A 17,036-nucleotide genomic window follows, 5' to 3' on the forward strand; every position below is an offset into this window, starting at 1 on the left:
AGATTGTTGGGGTTGTGAATAGATCAGGCCATCAGGTCAGAAGCACTGAGGCTGGACCCAGAAGAATTATAGTTTTATTTGCCTAGAGCTGTACAATGTGGGTTTATTCAATGGGACAGGTCTATGTTAAGCATGTCTGTACTCTACATTGTTAATGATCCTTCTTCCATTAGTCCCCTGGCATATGGTCTTCTGTCTTAATGTACATAGATTATATTTTCCACGTCTTTATTTTACCTGGCTTGTCTAGTCTCATCACGTTAGATAATTAAGGGTCAACCATCTTGAATTGTGCAAAAACATGAAATGAGCACAGCATAAGTGGACGGTGACTGAAAAACAACAGGATCAAATAACCACTGAAAGCTTTTGTAGCACAGATATTCCTGAAGTAAATGGGAGATACTGACAAACGTCTGGGATTTCCCCTCTCCTCTGATCTATGCAGAAATATAGACAGAAGTGCCCAGTGATTTCCAACCGGTTTAGTGGGAAATAAGTAAGTTCCACATGTCTCACTTCGAGCTTCACTCTTGTAGGATTATTAAACTCAGCCTTTTTTCTCCTGTTTACATATTTTTACATGATACTTGTCAGGGAGTTATGTCAGCACCTATCATCTACTTGTGAAATTATCCTTGGCACAATCCTGAAAATGAATTATTATTTCAGTTTACAGAGAATGACCTGAAGCCCCAGAATACCCAGCATGTTTGTCTATGGCAAAGTCAGGAACTGAATGCAAAATCTGCCAACCCAAGCCTTAGCCACCAACTATAGCTTCTTCCTGAGGTGCTTCAGAGGCAACTTTTCTGTTGCTATGGCAGCATAAGGTCCGAATTTGTATTTCCCCATACAAAATCCACCAGGAAAACCATCTTATGAATAAAGGCTACACATCATGGCCCTTAATTTAATCAGAAGTTGTCATCAATTACATATCTTTTCAGGAGGCTGCTCTCAACCTCTTGCAGAACCTATGTTCATGCAGTCTTTCTTTTTGTTTTTAGTTAATTTGGACATGATGGCAGTGCTGCCCTAACAGGCACCATGCATAGCCTTCAGGAACTGTCCCTCTAGAACAGCAAAAGAGATTGTCTCACAGACCAAGAGGAAAAGGGAAAGACACAGAGCTGAACCAAGTAGGGTTAAAAAAAGCAAAGGCAGGAGTGGATTCCAATTTTTTTTCCTTTACACAATCCCTTCCAGGGCATAATCTCTTTGCTGCATTCTCCTCCTTTTCTTCCTGCTATTTCTATATGCTCAAAGATTTCACTGTAGAAAAGTCACTATTAGGGCATAGCCTGGCGTAGTGGCTAAGCCATTGGGTAAGGAATTCTGGGCTCTATCCCCAGCAAAGCCATGGGCCTGCTGCAAGACCTGGGTGCCTCCTCTCAGTTCCCTCTATCTTCATTTCCCTCTCCTCTCCCCAGACACGCACATCTGGTTCCTTTATTTTGCTTGAAAACTCATCTAGGCATGGGCTGCTCTTAATGAGGTTGCACACAGGACAGGTCAGTACGATTGCAGGCTTGGATGTGGGTTTTAGGTATGCTTGCAATATAAAGGATAATGATCTAAAACCCATCTGTGCAAAGGTAATGTTTTGAAGGAAGGAGTTTCACTCCACGAATGTAGGACTGGGGACCTGTAGGTGGGCAGTGTAGGAGGTCCTGGCAGTCTTTGAGAAATGAGGAAAGGTGAAGCAATGACTACTCCACAGATGAGGCCTTGAAGAACAATTCTTTCTTACACTTGGAAAGAACATCCTTCCATTACCCTCTGTTTTTGTGCTTCTTCCTTTTAGCTTTTGTTCTAAAAATAAAGATGATGCCAGAGAGAGGAGTGAGAATATGTGAGAGAAACAACTCTGCAGACACCAAGGCCAGTGAAGAAGAAGGGGAGGAGGTGCTCCAGGTGCTGGAGCAGAGATTCCCCTGCAGCCCATGATGAAGACCATGGTGAGGCAGGCTGTGGCCCTGCAGCCCATGGAGGCTAACGGTGGGGCAGATATCCACCTGCAGCCCACGGAGGACCCCACACCAGAGCAGGTGGATGCCTGAAGGAGGCTGTGACCCTGTGGGAAGCCCATGCTGGAGCAGGCTCCTGGCAGGACCTGCAGCCCTGTGGAGAGAGGAGCCCACGCTGGAGCAGGTTTGGTGGCAGGACTTGTGACCCCTTGGGGGACCCACGCTGGAGCAGTCTGTTCCTGAAGGACTGCACCCCGTGGAAGGGACCCACACTGGAGCAGTTCATGAAGAACTGCAGCCTGTGGGAAGGACTCACGTTGGAGAAGTTCATGGAGGACTGTCTCCCTTGGGAGGGACCCTGTGCTGGAGCAGGGAAAGGGTGTGAGGAGTCCTCCCCCTGAGGAGGAAGGAGCAGCAGAGACAACGTGTGATGAACTGATTGCAACCCCCATTCCCTGTCCCCCTGTGCTGCTGTTGGGGAGGAGGTAGAGAAATCAGGAGTGAAGTTGAGCCCAGGAAGAAGGGAGGGGTGGGGAGAAGGTGTTCAAGATTTGGTTTTATTTCTTATTACCCTACTCTGATTTGATTGGTAATAAACTAATTTCCACGAGCAGAGCCTGTTTTGCCTGTGACGGTAATTGGTGAGTGATCTCTCCCTGTCCTTATCTCGACCCACAATCCTTTCGTTATATTTTCTCTCCCCTGCCCCGCTGAAGCGGGGAGTGATAGAGCAGCTTTGGTGGGCATCTGGCATCCAGCCAGGGTCAACCCACCATATCTGTTAACTCCTTTGGCCTCCTCCTTTCTGTCTCTAGGTCATACTCATCTTGCCTTATACTTACACCTTTCCTAACATCTACTTCTCTGTCTTTGCAGTCTGCTTTCTCTGATCCCTCCACTCAGTCCTCTTAGATGCCTTCCCACCCCCATCATCTCCTCCCATTGTGCACGTTCATTAACAGGAGAGAAAGCAAAAATAAGAATCCACCCATTACAGTTCTTTCCACAATACCCAGAAGGATCTGTGTTTGAGGCACGTTTTAAAGATCATTGTAAATCAGGAAACAGCAAGGTGGAGTGAAGGGAAATTGGAAAAAGCTCTCAGTTTATGAATGTATAATGCAAGAACATGGGCCCTTGCTCCAGTTTAATCTTGCCAACAGTTACTAGACCAAGTTCCTTGAACAAAAAGTCATTATTATGACTAACCATTCTGTATTTATAGAGAAGTAGCGTTAGAAGACAAACAGTTCAAGCAGCGCTCTTGTGCTAGATGTTCTTTGCTTTTTCCTGTATGTGGTCTTTTATTCCAACATTAATTGTGGTCATAAATCATTCCCAACCTGCTTTGGAATGAGTTTACACAGACTTCGTGCTGTTGAAAACACAGTATGTTTATATGTACAAGATATAAAGCATTCAGCCACTCCAGGGGTAAAAATACCATGTATCAGGAATCAAACACACAGAAGATTTAAAAAGTAGTTATCATTAAAATATTTCTTTGCCTGTTACCACAAATGGCTACAGCTACTTCTGCACCACACAGAGAACACTGGAGTGGGCAAAGTGGTTATCAACAGGTGTCCTTGAGAGGCACTTGTGCCAGGAAAGGGTTTGTTTTCACAAAGGACAAGATCTGGAGATAAGAGAGTCTTGTTAAGATCGAGTGGTGAACAGGATGGGGAAGGGGCGTGGACACCTAACCCCTGTCTATGACCATCCATGTCAGAAAGGATGAGGCCAAAAAAGCTTGAAAGGGGGAAGAATGGCTTATATTTCTTTTTTTGCTGTGTTGGAATATATCAGCCCCCATGAGGGGGAATGTTATGTGAACCACCCAGGTGCACATTCCTCTGAGAGCCAGGGAACATGGAGCCCTGGCAGGCAGGCCAGATGCCAGGCCAGGACAGAGCGACCCTCTCGCAGCCTTCCTATGTTTCTGTCAGCTCTAGCAAAGCGGAGGGATAAAAAAAAAAAAAAGAGCTTGTTAAGTCACATACAATTTTCAGATCAGATTTTTATCCTGTTTCACTTTGGAAGTCCCTTGAAGAAGCTCAGTGCTTCAAAGCTGAGGCTGCAAATCTCCCAGGGAAGGTTCCTGTGTTTAATAAGCTGTTTTGATTGGAATTCAAAGAGAAAGTAAAGATTTCTGTTGGCTTAGCTATAGAAAATATGGCCCAGACCTGTAACCCCATATCTGACCAGACAAAAATGTGTACTCTATTAAAAACTGGAGATTTCTCAGAAACATTGGCGTTAGAATAGCTCTGGTTCCCCTGAAGTCAATAGCAAGAAGTCTCAGCATCTCTAATGAAAATACCTGTGACTAATTTTATTTGGAAAGAAGGTGCTGAAAGGCAGTGCCAGAACACCAACATAACAAACCTGTAAGTTATATAGTGGCTCAGCTACTGGGCAAAATAGCTTCCAGTTCACTCTTTTCAACCATTCCACCACAAAATTAACCCTTGAAGGGCTTCATATCCTAAGAGCATGCTGAATGCTGACAAGCAGGGAAGCACAGAGCAACTGAAATACTATTAACATGATGCAATGCTTATAGTTAACTTACAATAAGATGAAGCCATGACTCATGCGATTCAGACTTTCTTGAATGACCTGAGTGAAATTTTGCTGGTTTCGGAGGACCCTGTCAAGGTTCCCTGGTGTTTCATCTCCAAGGCCTTCAAGCACAAGACTTCACATAACCCCTGTTAACTTCACCAGAAGTCCTGGAGACAGGGGATCAGTCCTTCCTACCACCACTGCAGTGAGACATGTACTCATACCACTTCCCTTGGTGCTCAACTTTCCATCCTAGGGCACACAGATGCAAAAATAAATACTGCATCAAGACAGTGAATGTCTCCAGAGGATTTCACTAAATGAAAAATGAAATCTAACCCCAGCAGAGACCCCTTTGCTCTGACAGGTCTTGTTTTCTGTAAGTTTTGTTTTTCTTCCTCTAACACAAACATAATCCATCATCTGCTCAAATTCAATCCTGAAGTAGACTTTCAAAAACTTCTTCCAGCTAACTGAGGTACTCAAATGTCAGTCAGTCCTTTCCCATCTATTCTTGTTAATGTCACTATTCACCAAACTTTCCCTCACAATTAAATTCCCATATTTGAAAGTTGAAGTGACAGAAGTGAACAGCCCTGACTGAAGAAAGTGTTAGTCCTCATATTTCTGCCAGCGTGGATAGGAACATATATGCCATTTGCAGGCTGGAAGGTCCACTGTCAAAGATTCCAAAATCCACCTGTTTTGTTTAGTATGGTTTGCATGCAGCAGGCCAGAAAGAGTAAAATATAGGGCTTTCATTTCCCCTTTGATTTCAGCACTTCTTTTCCACTAACTGCCCCATTTCCCGATTCTTCTACATCAAAGTTAGTAAAATGAAAACACTCCTGGAAGCATACAAATCAATAGATAAAATAACTGAGGTTGATCTGTTTGCTAAGATCAGAAGGACTAGTTGCAGTTTTGAAAGGACTGAATAGTATACATCCTTATTTTTACAGCAAACTCATCAGTTATCCCAGGATTTCAAAACTCCTCATTAAAAAAACAGGTTTTAAAATTTTCCAGTAGGTATTACTACTAGTGCTTGTTAGAAAATATGTTTTTCCCACCTTGGAACGTAATGACAGCAGTGATTCAAATACAGAAAAATGCACCCTGAAGTAGCTGAATTTAAATCTAAACTCTCACAGCTCCCGTGAAGCATCATGGTCTCCTCACTAGGAAGCAAAGTACATCATCTGAAACCAAGTCCTGCCAGAAATTTCAGACAGTAGGGCAGAGTCAGCCCAAAAGACAAGTCAGTTTTAGCTCTTGTGTTATTCTGCAGCAGCATTCAAAAAAGAAATGTTCTGAGTTGAATGCAGTTCCTTAGTCTACAGACAGGCAAAATTCTCTATTGAAAGCTCCTATCTTCTGTAGTTTGGGCTTTTTTTCTTGTCAAAGACCAGTTCTATTTCAAAAAAGAATTCGATAAAAATCTTCAGACAATTAGCTACATATAATAACAGATAAAAAACTCACTTTACAATTAGGACAACTGAGACATAGAAATAAGTAGTGGTTATAGATTAACTTTGTGGTAGACCTGTGGGCTACACCTGCAGCATTTACCCTGAGCAGCTGCCAGTGATCAGTTTGATCCTGATCTCTTGATTCCAAGTTTGGCATCAAAATTTTGGCCAGTGGAATTTAATTTAGGTCAGAAATTTTCTCTCTCCATTCCTTCATAACATGACGTTATCAAAAGCAAGCAAAGCAAAGGGATGTAAGCTAAATCTCCCTTAAATTTGAGTAACACAGAAGCAGCTTATATCCAAGTAAAACACAGTATAAAATGAAGTAAGTGGAATTAGAATCTAGCAAAAGATGCAAAAGTAGAAAAACTACCAACATAAGAAATTTTTCATGGGGTTATTTGGTTTTTGTATTGCAGATTGGGGAATATCAAGGTGACAATGTCAACACCCTGCTGGGGCAGCAGTTCTTTCCCCGTGTGTTTGCACAGTGCCTCGAACAAGGGAGTTCCAGACTCAGCTGAAGGCTATAGTCATTAAGGCAATGGTAGGGCTAACAGTTGTGTACCACCCTCTAGATAAGCAAGGTATGTGCTCCAAAGGGCTCACAGTCTAAGTGAAGAACGCAAAGCATGGGAGGAAACAACTCTTATTTATACAATTTAAAGGAGGAAGACCAAGGACCAGAAAACAAGGTCATATACTGCCAAGAACTGAATGAAGGTTTCCTCGGTCCCCATCTAATGCTTCAAATGGAGGGCCATCTATCTTCTCCCTCAAGGACAGAATCATAAGCATAAAAGGCATGCCTTTGATACACTGACAAATCACCTGCCACCAGATGGTTGTTTATCTCATAAAAAAAATACTTCTCTCATAAAAGTGGGTTTCATGATCAAACAATAGGGCTAAATCATATCTTAGCTTGCATTGAATAATGACTATACAAAATGTAGAGCTCACATCCTTTAAAAAAAGTAGCTGAACTTCAAAACAGTGGGCTTGAGTGATACAATAACTAAAGGACAATTGTTTCTCCAATGTCATACAAGCTTTAATATAAGTAAAAATATAGAATAAAGATTTCTACTACTTACCAGCACACTGATTGTTTTCATCCAACTGGTAACCAAATCGACACATCAGAGGTCTTGTAACAGTAGGGTAGTTAGGAACGGGGCCTGGTGCTGGGGGCGGTGGATAAATATTTGAATAGGGATTCAGATATGGTGACCGATACACTGGGTTTGTTCGGGGTACACATAAATAGCCACCGTTCTGGTTGACACACACCATATCTCCTCTGCAAGCCTCGGGAATAGTCCGACATTCATCAATATCTGGAAGGAAATTGCAACAGTTAAACGAGTGATTGCTTCTTAATGGGACCTAGCCAAAAAATAGTTCACATGTTTTTCTCAAGACTTTGCTAAAAAATTTGATACTCTCTTTAAACGGAAAAGCTGATCCTTCCTTGTGGAGCCTCACTTTGAAGTTAGATCATACTAAAACAGGAAACATCCCATATATTCAACATGTCCTGTGTTCTACTTGTTTTACTCCACTATTAGAGTGCAGAGGGAGAGGGGAAAGCCTGCTTTGTTATTCTATAAATGTTCAGTTTAAACACTGATTTACACATGGCTACAGCATGATACCGCCTGTTCCTGCTAGAGGGTCTGTCCAAACCACAACATGCAGATCAGGATTTCAAATACTGGTGGTTTGGTTTGCCCAGCTGTGAAACTTGGATCACGATTTGGAACTCCCAAGCTCCCTCCTACAGAAAATGTTAGAGATGTTCAGATCTGGGGACCTGGTTCAGGCCTCTTTCTTGCTTTGATTGAGATCGTTGCTGAATTAAATTTAGAAAGATACAAATGCTTTAGACAAACTGAGCATTTGCTTGGTTCTCGGAGCACAGAAGCAGTAGGTTGCTATGACAGGGCAAGCAATCTGTTCCTAGATTTTCCCTCACTGTTTGAGTGACTTTAACGCACGCAGAAGATGCTGCCCTGGAGACTGAATGCCATTGATAAAAAGATGCTATGGGGCAAAGTGAGTTTTTCCCTATATTGCCTCAACAATTTGCTTGGAGTTTCAACCCTGAGCGGTGGTAGACTTTATCTGAGCCTCCAGGTGGAGGCTGCCAACAGAGATAGATAGTAAATAGTCTGGAGGAGAAAGAGGAGGGTAAACAACCCTTGTCATTTGGCAACTAGACTGAGCTCCCAAACTCATCTCAATGCATCACAGCTATTCAAGAAGCATTGACTGCCAATTAGTATCTCAACAATGTCAAAGATCGGTGTATACTTGTGCTGTGTAAGTACACACACGTATTTATATATATACATGCATATTTTTCTACATACGTATACACATACACACACACACATATTTATTACACAGCAAGAACTTTTCAACTAAAACATACTAACAGCAGCACAACATTAACTCAATAAAGTCAGGATTTCTGAACCCCAATTTAAATTAATTGATTTAATTAAAGAAGTCCTACCTAAACATTGCCCAGAAGCACGGTCCAGGTCAAACCCATTAGTGCATTGTTGCTAAAATGAGAAAACAAAGGACACTCAGTGACTGTGAAATGAGAGGGTTGCAGAGTCAAATGCTCGTCTGGATTATTATGCTTAGAACAATTGTTCAGCGCTATACAGCACACCAAAGTAAAGTCCCTTCCCCAAAGGACAGTCAACAAGGCATGAACCTGAAACCTCAGCACATATGCCAGCCCCTTAACTCAGAAGGTAGTTCCCTCAGGTGGTACCCCAGGGGTAACCAACACATAATGTGCGATGGGCTCCATACCAGTCATTAACACAGAAGCACATTCTTCTATTTTGGGGTCTTGTTTTTGCCAGAACGGGGCGAGGGGGAGGGGTCAGTTAAAATGTACTAGCTAATTTCTCTAACAGGCTCTAAAATGCCACATATAGACAAGTCAGTACATATGTCTTAACATGTTAGCCATCTGACTGAATTGAATAACAAGCTTAATAAAAGTAAGGCTTTTACTTTACACCAAACCTTTTGATTTTTAGAGGATAAATCTTTACATGACACATGTTCTAGGCTTGCAAGGTTACTTGTTCCTTACTACCCTATGGTGCTGGTCTTTATCAGGGCTGCAACCTGTAGTCTTCAGCACCTCATCAGTGACGCTCAGCAGTTCTAAAACAGTGACAGTCCTGATTATGATTGTGTCAAAGCCCATTAAAAGGATTCCCTGCTCTCCCTAGTTTTTGACTGGGCCTCCAGCTATTTAGTAACAGGCCAAGCAGTTTTCACAAGCACAGGATCCTGCCACTTCATAGGTTATACTAAGGAATGTAAGTAGGAGATATCCAGAAAACAGCAACCACTGAAATAACCAGAGGGCAGAGGGATGGAGTGTGTTCAAGATTCTTACTTTTGTTGTTGTTGTTAAATGGCAAAAAGACATTTATTTTTGGACTTTGTGGAAGAAATCAGTGGAAGAGTAAAGTACTTGTTTCATGTTTGGAAAAGTAGTAAGTTGTAGATGGGAGACAAGGGCTGAGATGGATAAGTCGGTGGAAGAGGGCCATTGCAGGAACTGGGGAGGGACATGAAGTGAAACACATGGTACTATTTGGACTGCACCTGCCACTTGAACACATGAATACACAAAACCACTACTACAAGTGTCAAACAACTATGAAGGAATTCTGCCTTCATTTATTTTGGCATTCTGAGATGTTTTGGTATCATGCTGTGGAAAGCCAAGACATTCTGATGGGAGAATCAGCCTGTAGTCAGCCTCACGTTTTAAAGAATGTTCATACTCTACTTTTTGCTCTCTTTTCTGTGCTGTGGCATATATGCTACACCTAGGTTAGCAGGAGAAGTTAAGATAGTTTTTAACAAAGTTATTTTCTTTTGGACAGTAAACAATGATTCAGAAACACTGAAACTACTGTAGAACTGGTTTCAAAAACTTTCTAGAACTTTATTCTAGGAAAGATTTCAATATTGTTGAAATGACCAGTTTCAATATCTTCAGAAAGGATTTGTTGCTATCTGTCTTCTTGGTTTCAAGTTGCTTTTTGCTTAGACTTCAAAATCAATTTACGGTACAAGATGTTTTTATAAAAATAGCAATGGAAACAATATTTTTTAAAAAATAAAAACAAACCCTTAAAGACATCTCAAAAATTCTCCAGGAGCCTGAAAAGCAATTCCCATACAGATCCAATGTTCACAAAAATATCAATAAGCATGCCATGTGAGGAAATTTTCAATGTAATAGAAAAAAAAAAAACAACTACATTTCAGAGCCTTTTGGCAAAGTTATTTAGAAATGCAGCTCTGGACACTGAGTATATCTGGATTATCAACTAGGAATTCAAAGTTAACATGCCTTTGGGAACTGTTTTTCCTAATTTAAAGTCCACTTGGAGCCCAAGAACACAGAGAACTAATGCTTCTGCTGTTTCAAGAACTGGACTGCTTTACTTCCATCCACCCTCAAAAGCCCTGCCTCTTAAATAAAAATGGTTTCAGGCATAAATTAAAATGAAAACTAGGATGCAGTCATTCAGGATCACTGTCCAAAATTAAACAGTCTTAAGACAGGATCCTGCTATACAGAAAGTACCTGTTTATATGAATAAGTTTTCCAAACGTGGATGTTCCCCACCACAGAACTGAGCTGTCCCTGCTCTTGTGGGATGGCTTTTCTTATTTCCTTTCCCAGAAGTGTTCAGTTCAGAGGCAGAATCAGGTTTTCAGTGCAGTCCAGGTTTGTACAGGGATATTTTGCTGAGCTGGCAAGGATGAGTCAATAAGCTCAGGTCCATGTTCAACTCCAGAATCTGCTGGCTCCAAGTTCTCCCCTCTAAACCCTTAGACCACACAGCTTCCTTTTCATGTAAACCCCAGACCACAGAGCTTCCTATTCACCTGCTAGCCAGTTAACTCTCATGCCATATAGTGCTTCGGTACAAACCAGTACATAGATCTCTGTGTGCACCTCTCACCTGTGCTTTTCCGGGGCTTGAAAGGCAGACGGCCAGTGTGAAAGCAGTCAGTATCCTGTAATGTGCATAGAAAATAGGCTGAAAACCTTCTGATATCCAGGCTCATTATATAGAATTAAATACACATGGACAAATTAATTTCTAGTGACACTTCTGTGTATTCCACAGATATTTGCTAACATGAATTTGGCCGAGGGAGTAACAAAACTGTGGGCTAGGTTCAGATCTCAGAGTCACTAATTTTACTATGTTTTTATGCAACTAGGATCAGAATCAGACTGAATGTGTCTATTAACTAATCTGGGTTTTATGATACCCCATGAAGCTTAATGAACAAGTGGGCAATATTCAATAAAGTACTTTTGCCCCTCTCTGACACCTTTCTTATGAGAATATAAAAGTTTTTTATGCACATTATGCACATTTTACAGATAGGTAAACCAGAGCACAGGCCCTGCCTAAGCTCACAGTGCAATGCATTGGCAGGGCTGCAGACATGTCATGCAGGAGGTCCTGAATCCAAGCCAGTTGCTCTAACCGCTAAACCGCATCTCATCCCCAGGAGACTATATTTGAGATTAATCCATCTTCTTAGGGCCAGATTCTGTCCCTTTAGTCAGTCTTGAGTAATATGTTGCTCTGCAAGTAGACACACTGTGTCAGGTCATCAGCTACTAGAAGGTGCGATCTTCAGTGGAGCCTTCTCCAATTATATCACCTTAGCATCTAGTGGGACCTACTGGGTCTCTTCATCGCAACTGAAAGAAGAGGATACTTCGCTAAGAGAGCTCTATGACTGTATTTGGAACTCCCTACCTGGAGCATGAAAGTTCTGGTCAACTAAGCTCCCACCTCCAAGTATTTACCAACAGACAGGAAACCAGGAAAGGACAGTAAGAAATCATTTTTTTTTCTATGATATACTATGGATTCCAGTGCTTTGCCCCTGCCTTATATAAAATTTCTTCTCAATACAATTAGACCCACCTCTTGCTTATCTTGGATTCTAGTTCTGAATGGCAATTGTATACAATACGTTCCCACAAAACCAGTACAGGAAGCAAGGGATATTTTAGGCAGCCTTAGTTCTGCTACCCAAGCGAGCTGCCAACTTTCTCTCTTAGAGCTGTCTGATTTCCAGTGCAAACTGAGCTGCTGTACAAGACCTATAAATGCATCAGACAAAACCACATACAAACAGTGACCAACACATTTGAACAAATTTGTTTTAAATGAGGAGACGGGCACAAGCTCTGAAAAGTAAACATAAACCCTAAAATGGTTGTTCATAGTGCTGCGGAGACAGATTGTGCTTGTTGGCAGCTTTTGAGTGACAAGGAAAGGCAAATTCTGCACAGACTTTTCCTTAGAGTCGGATGCAAAGCATTCAAAATACAACGTTAGCCATTTAGGCTTGCACTTCCTTTATTGATTCCTCAAATCTTTTTGAAGATATTTTAAAGCATGCACTGGTATAAAGACTGCATACTCACTTTGCGTATAGCAAGAACAGCACTAGAAGGAAATACAACAGGTTGTAGCTGCATGTTAACATACCTAGCAACTGGGCTACACTCTATGTTATTGCAGAGCAGTGCACGCTAACAAAATCCCCTATAAAACTGGTCAGACAAAACTCATATATTTCGCAATGGTCTTTAGTTTCTGTTATTATAAGATGATATATTCTTTCCTCTTGGTGTGGGGGGGTGACCTTACTGCCTCGTACGTGTTCTGCCTGCAACCACCATCTCAATTTGCTCATTACTTTAGATCTCAAATCCCCTCAAGAATTATTCACAGACATGCAGCACAACCTACCAACACTGTATTCAGCTCGTCACAGTAGCTTGCCCAGCAGGCAAAATATTTTAAACTAGTAATTAACTTCTGCAATAGTAACTAATTAGCTCCAAATCAATCACTGTAGCCAGTGGGATCATTTGCTGTCGCAATTCAGCCCTCCTGCGGATGCCGGGGTTCCTAAAGTGCAGAGTATAAGCACAGATCAAGAAGGAACTCATCAGAGACAGCACAGCTTTAATAACAGACAGCTCATCTTTCCCCACCTCTGACCATTGAGATCCCGTCTCTTTGCAAATGGCTTTAGCAAGTGGATTGGCATACCAAATCCCTGCCACAGATATTTTCCACAAGTAGGTTTCCCTTCAGTAAGTAAAGGAGTTTCATGCATACCACTTACCTTTTTAATCCTTGCATGTCCAAAACCGTTGGGGAAAGGTGGAAAAAAAACAGAGTCTGTGCTGATGAATAACTAGAAAGTTTTTCCGAACATTACCCTCTGCTAGCACTTCAGTTCCTCCGTCATTTATAGTCCAAAGAATGAAATAGCAAGTAATGGAGAAGATCGGGAGCCGTCTGTACCTCCTCAGACACTGGAGAGAATACAGAGAAAGCACCTGGTTTTGCTTAGTTCCCTTCTGTAATTCAGCATTAAACCAATTGGAGGAGGAATGTTAAAAATGAACACTTCATTTTCTAAGTATGTTAAACAATGCAAATGGGGGCCTCAGCCTGGGACAGCTGGTTTAGATTACAAAGCTCACCAACTGGCTAGACTCCTCACAACAACCTCGCAGAGCCTGCCAGGATAAAACACTAACAGCTTGAAGGAAAGCCTCTCCCGCTGCAAACTTCACAGTTAAATGTGCCTCGGAGCAGAGAGCACCGTTATTGGACAGAAACACTTATCAAGGGACTAGAGAAGGGAAGGGATTGTTTTCCTTGCTCTGAGAACAAAAAAAAAAAAAAAAATCAGGCTTTTTGGAGGCCTTCTAGCCGGTGTCACGGACCATGAATATGCAACACTCGCTGCTTCGTGCCAATGGCGTACTGATGAAAGGTCTGACCCTCTGGGAGGTGAATAACTTGAATTCATGGCGATCGCAGCTACAGGAATTATATTGCTTGGGGATGATTTGAAAACAGGAATAAACAAATTAAACAGCTCAAAGGGAAACAAATGGCTTGTCTACAAACACTGGCCCTTTTTAAACAGACCCCACGCTTAAGGGAGGGGTTTGTGAAATGAAGCATTTTTCAGGAAACACATATCTTGCAGATCTCCAGTTATGACTGAAGAGGAAGGAAATAAAGTACTTTTTCAGGTGTTCTGCAACTTTGCCACAGGCGGAGCTTTAGTAGGTCAAGCAGAACATTTATGAGACGTGAGAGGTAAGCAATCAGATGCTGCAAAGACTGTGCTAGATCCAAAGATGAACACTGAAATTAAATACAGACATGGACATTAAATGAATACTTTGAATTTCTGTTGAGTCTTTGATTTGAGGAAATCCTTTATTCCTAAAGCACGTGAAATGTCGGACAAGATAAAAAAATCTATTATACATCTCTCTGTAACAGATTGAGAAACAGAGTTGTTATAACAGAGATATTCATAAAACTGGCCTCTAAGCATGGATACCCAGCTTGAGATACAAAGACTGAGCTGCTTCAGAGTTGCTGAGCACCCACAAGTCATATCGGTGCCAATGGGAAGTGCAAGAGCTCTGTACCTCACTGACTGGTTGTAATTGTCCAAGTTATTTTTCAAAAATGACAGCATCAGACGCTCTGTGCCATTTCTGGCAGTTTGTCTCTCAGTGACTTGCTCACATCACTTGCATTACATGGAAAATTACTCTCCTAGAATTATTCAAACAGTGTCAATACACTTGCAGATAAACAAGAACCAATTAACTTATTTTACATAGACTTCCCAAAAGCTTAACAAAAACTCACACAAGGGACTTCTGAAGAAGCTCGCTGGGCATGTTGTGAGAGGAAAGTTTTGTCATGGGTCAGAAAACAGGCAAGAGATAGAAAGCAAAGACTGGGAAAATTTTCATTCTGGCAAAAGGTTAACAGCGAGTATTCTTGTTACTCCATGAGTCCAGTGTTTCTCAATACACTCAATGATCTGGAGAGCTAACAAGTCTCAAAGTAGCAGTGCTTACTGTATGTTAGGTGTGTGAAGATCTACTGAAACGATGAGAAACAGCTCTACAGCAAAGCAGATGCTCTGACCATCCATTTGTGTGGATGAAGAGCTTGCTTCATATACTTGTTGATACTTCACTTGCTGGTCCGCTGAATTTTTCTCACCATCACATGGTAAAATCATTGTACATGTGCCAGAATCACCGTACAAGTGCAGCACCAGTCTGCTCCCAAGGAATTGCCTCAGACTAAAGAGTTCTGATTCTTCAGCCAACTGGCAGAGGTGCTCCAGTGCTGGAGATGGGAGGTGAATCCAGATCTGACCACCTAAGGGGCTCCCTTAAGGAGGAATACTGTACAAATGTTTTGATTTTTCCTGTCTCCATCTGACAGCTGGAGTGGATAAAAAACAGAGTATAAAAAGTGTACTAAACCACAACTTGGGCTAGTTTACAGTGTGGCGGCTTTTTTTTTCCTAAATAAAAAGGATTTGATGGTATGGCTAAGTGGAATTTCTGCAGCACCTTTCTGTAACTACCATCAGCCACAAAATAATGAGACGCAGCCACACCCTTCTCACAACTCTCTTTGATATGAAGACATGCACAAAGGAAGATGTTTGTGGTATGTAAAAACTCTTTTGTTCACCCTATAAAAACATGGACAATTCAACATATCTTTCAACACCATCTGCTGACACCTTCACTGTTTATACTGAGGATGGCGGCTAAACTTCAGGTCTAGCAGCACTCTCACTTCAATGGTCTCAACTATCCCCCCATGCTATAAAATCCACTAATTAGATTACCTTGACGTTTTCTTTGTCTTCATGAGGAGGTGCAGAACAGTCCACAGTACAAAATGGGGCTCTGCAAAGTAACTGAGTATGCTCTTACAAGTTTGCTTTGTGCATAGCTGGGGTTGAAACTATAGCTCTCATTATGTTTGAGCCTTGGGTTTTGAAAATTGTGTAATATATAATCATAAGGGGCACAAGCTATGTCATGTAACCTTAACTCTACCCTCCTTGGATGAGACGACTGAATATATGAATTATGCCATGTTACTGCAGACAATGCACAACGCTCGGTTTGCAGGGACCTTCAGCACTGGAGAACATAATCTAATGACTTCTGAGTGCTAAGACAAAAGCTGTATTTGGAACTCAACAGGAGTTAACTACACTCAGCACTCCTGAACAGAAAGTCTGCTTCACAAAATCAAGTCCTCATCTACTAACTTTTACAACACTTTTTGTCTCCTTTTTTAGTTCTATCTATCTGAAATTTTACTTACACTTCTCCAGAACTCTATCTGCCAAACACCCTTCTTAGATGTTCTTGTCATCTTTTAAAGTTCACCCTCTCTGAACATTCTCAAGGACATTGTCAAACTACAGGAGCAGAGTCAAATCACACAGATCTGTATAGGGATAGGTGTGCGAGCCCAAAGCCATTGCAAGTGACAAGTCTTAGACATCTTTTACACAGCCATAGAGACCTGAATTCACTAAAGGACTTTGCCAATAACTGACACTTTAAGGCCTACGTCTAAGCTTTAGATGATGCTTAAGACATCCATTTTGCTCCTACCAAACCTTATGGAACCAAATTTTCTACCAGCAAAACTGGTAAAACACTGAGAGCACAACTGCCAGGCATTTGCAGGAACAATTGCAGTTTGATAGCACCTGAGCTGAGATCCATGATTTGGGCTTTTGCCTGAGTATGGAGATTGATCTAAGTGTTCTTGGAGACTGCCAGATAAGCAAGCTTTTGATACTGTCACACGTTGATTTAACACGACAGGCAGCGATTTGAACTACACACATCTCACCCTGCTGCCACATGAATAGCACTAAGCACATGGGAAACTTGGTCTCAAACCCTAATTCTGGCCAAAAAAAAGACTAGGGCTTGTTTCTTCCACCTCCCAGGACAGAATCCCAATTGCAAATTCTTGGTGTTTGGGGAGGGTTTCCTCTCCTTTTTCAAAGATGGACTACCTTATGCTATCAGCTGAGGTCTGCTTCATTCAGT

General features: G+C 41.7%; 1 protein-coding gene across 4 annotated transcripts in view; it reads right to left on the reverse strand.

The window, feature by feature from the left end:
• Positions 1 to 13,655, reverse strand: part of FBLN5 (fibulin 5) — a 55,760-nt gene extending 42,105 nt beyond the window's left edge. For 2 of the 4 annotated variants that reach the window (XM_068398835.1, XM_068398833.1), the window contains exons 1-4: positions 13,241 to 13,655; positions 11,038 to 11,092; positions 8,538 to 8,589; positions 7,114 to 7,356 (exon numbers count right to left, since the gene is read on the reverse strand). In XM_068398835.1, the coding sequence (XP_068254936.1) occupies positions 7,114 to 7,356; positions 8,538 to 8,589; positions 11,038 to 11,092; positions 13,241 to 13,257 (367 nt within the window). In that variant the 5' untranslated portion in view covers positions 13,258 to 13,655. Of the gene's footprint in view, positions 1 to 7,113; positions 7,357 to 8,537; positions 8,590 to 11,037; positions 11,093 to 13,240 lie in introns of those variants that run through there. The other 2 variants (XM_068398834.1, XM_068398836.1) reach the window with 2 other exon arrangements.
• Positions 13,656 to 17,036: the final 3,381 nt, after the last annotated feature.

This window comes from Nyctibius grandis, chromosome 4 (genome assembly GCF_013368605.1).
Source record: "Nyctibius grandis isolate bNycGra1 chromosome 4, bNycGra1.pri, whole genome shotgun sequence".
Taxonomy (NCBI): Eukaryota; Metazoa; Chordata; class Aves; order Nyctibiiformes; family Nyctibiidae; genus Nyctibius; species Nyctibius grandis.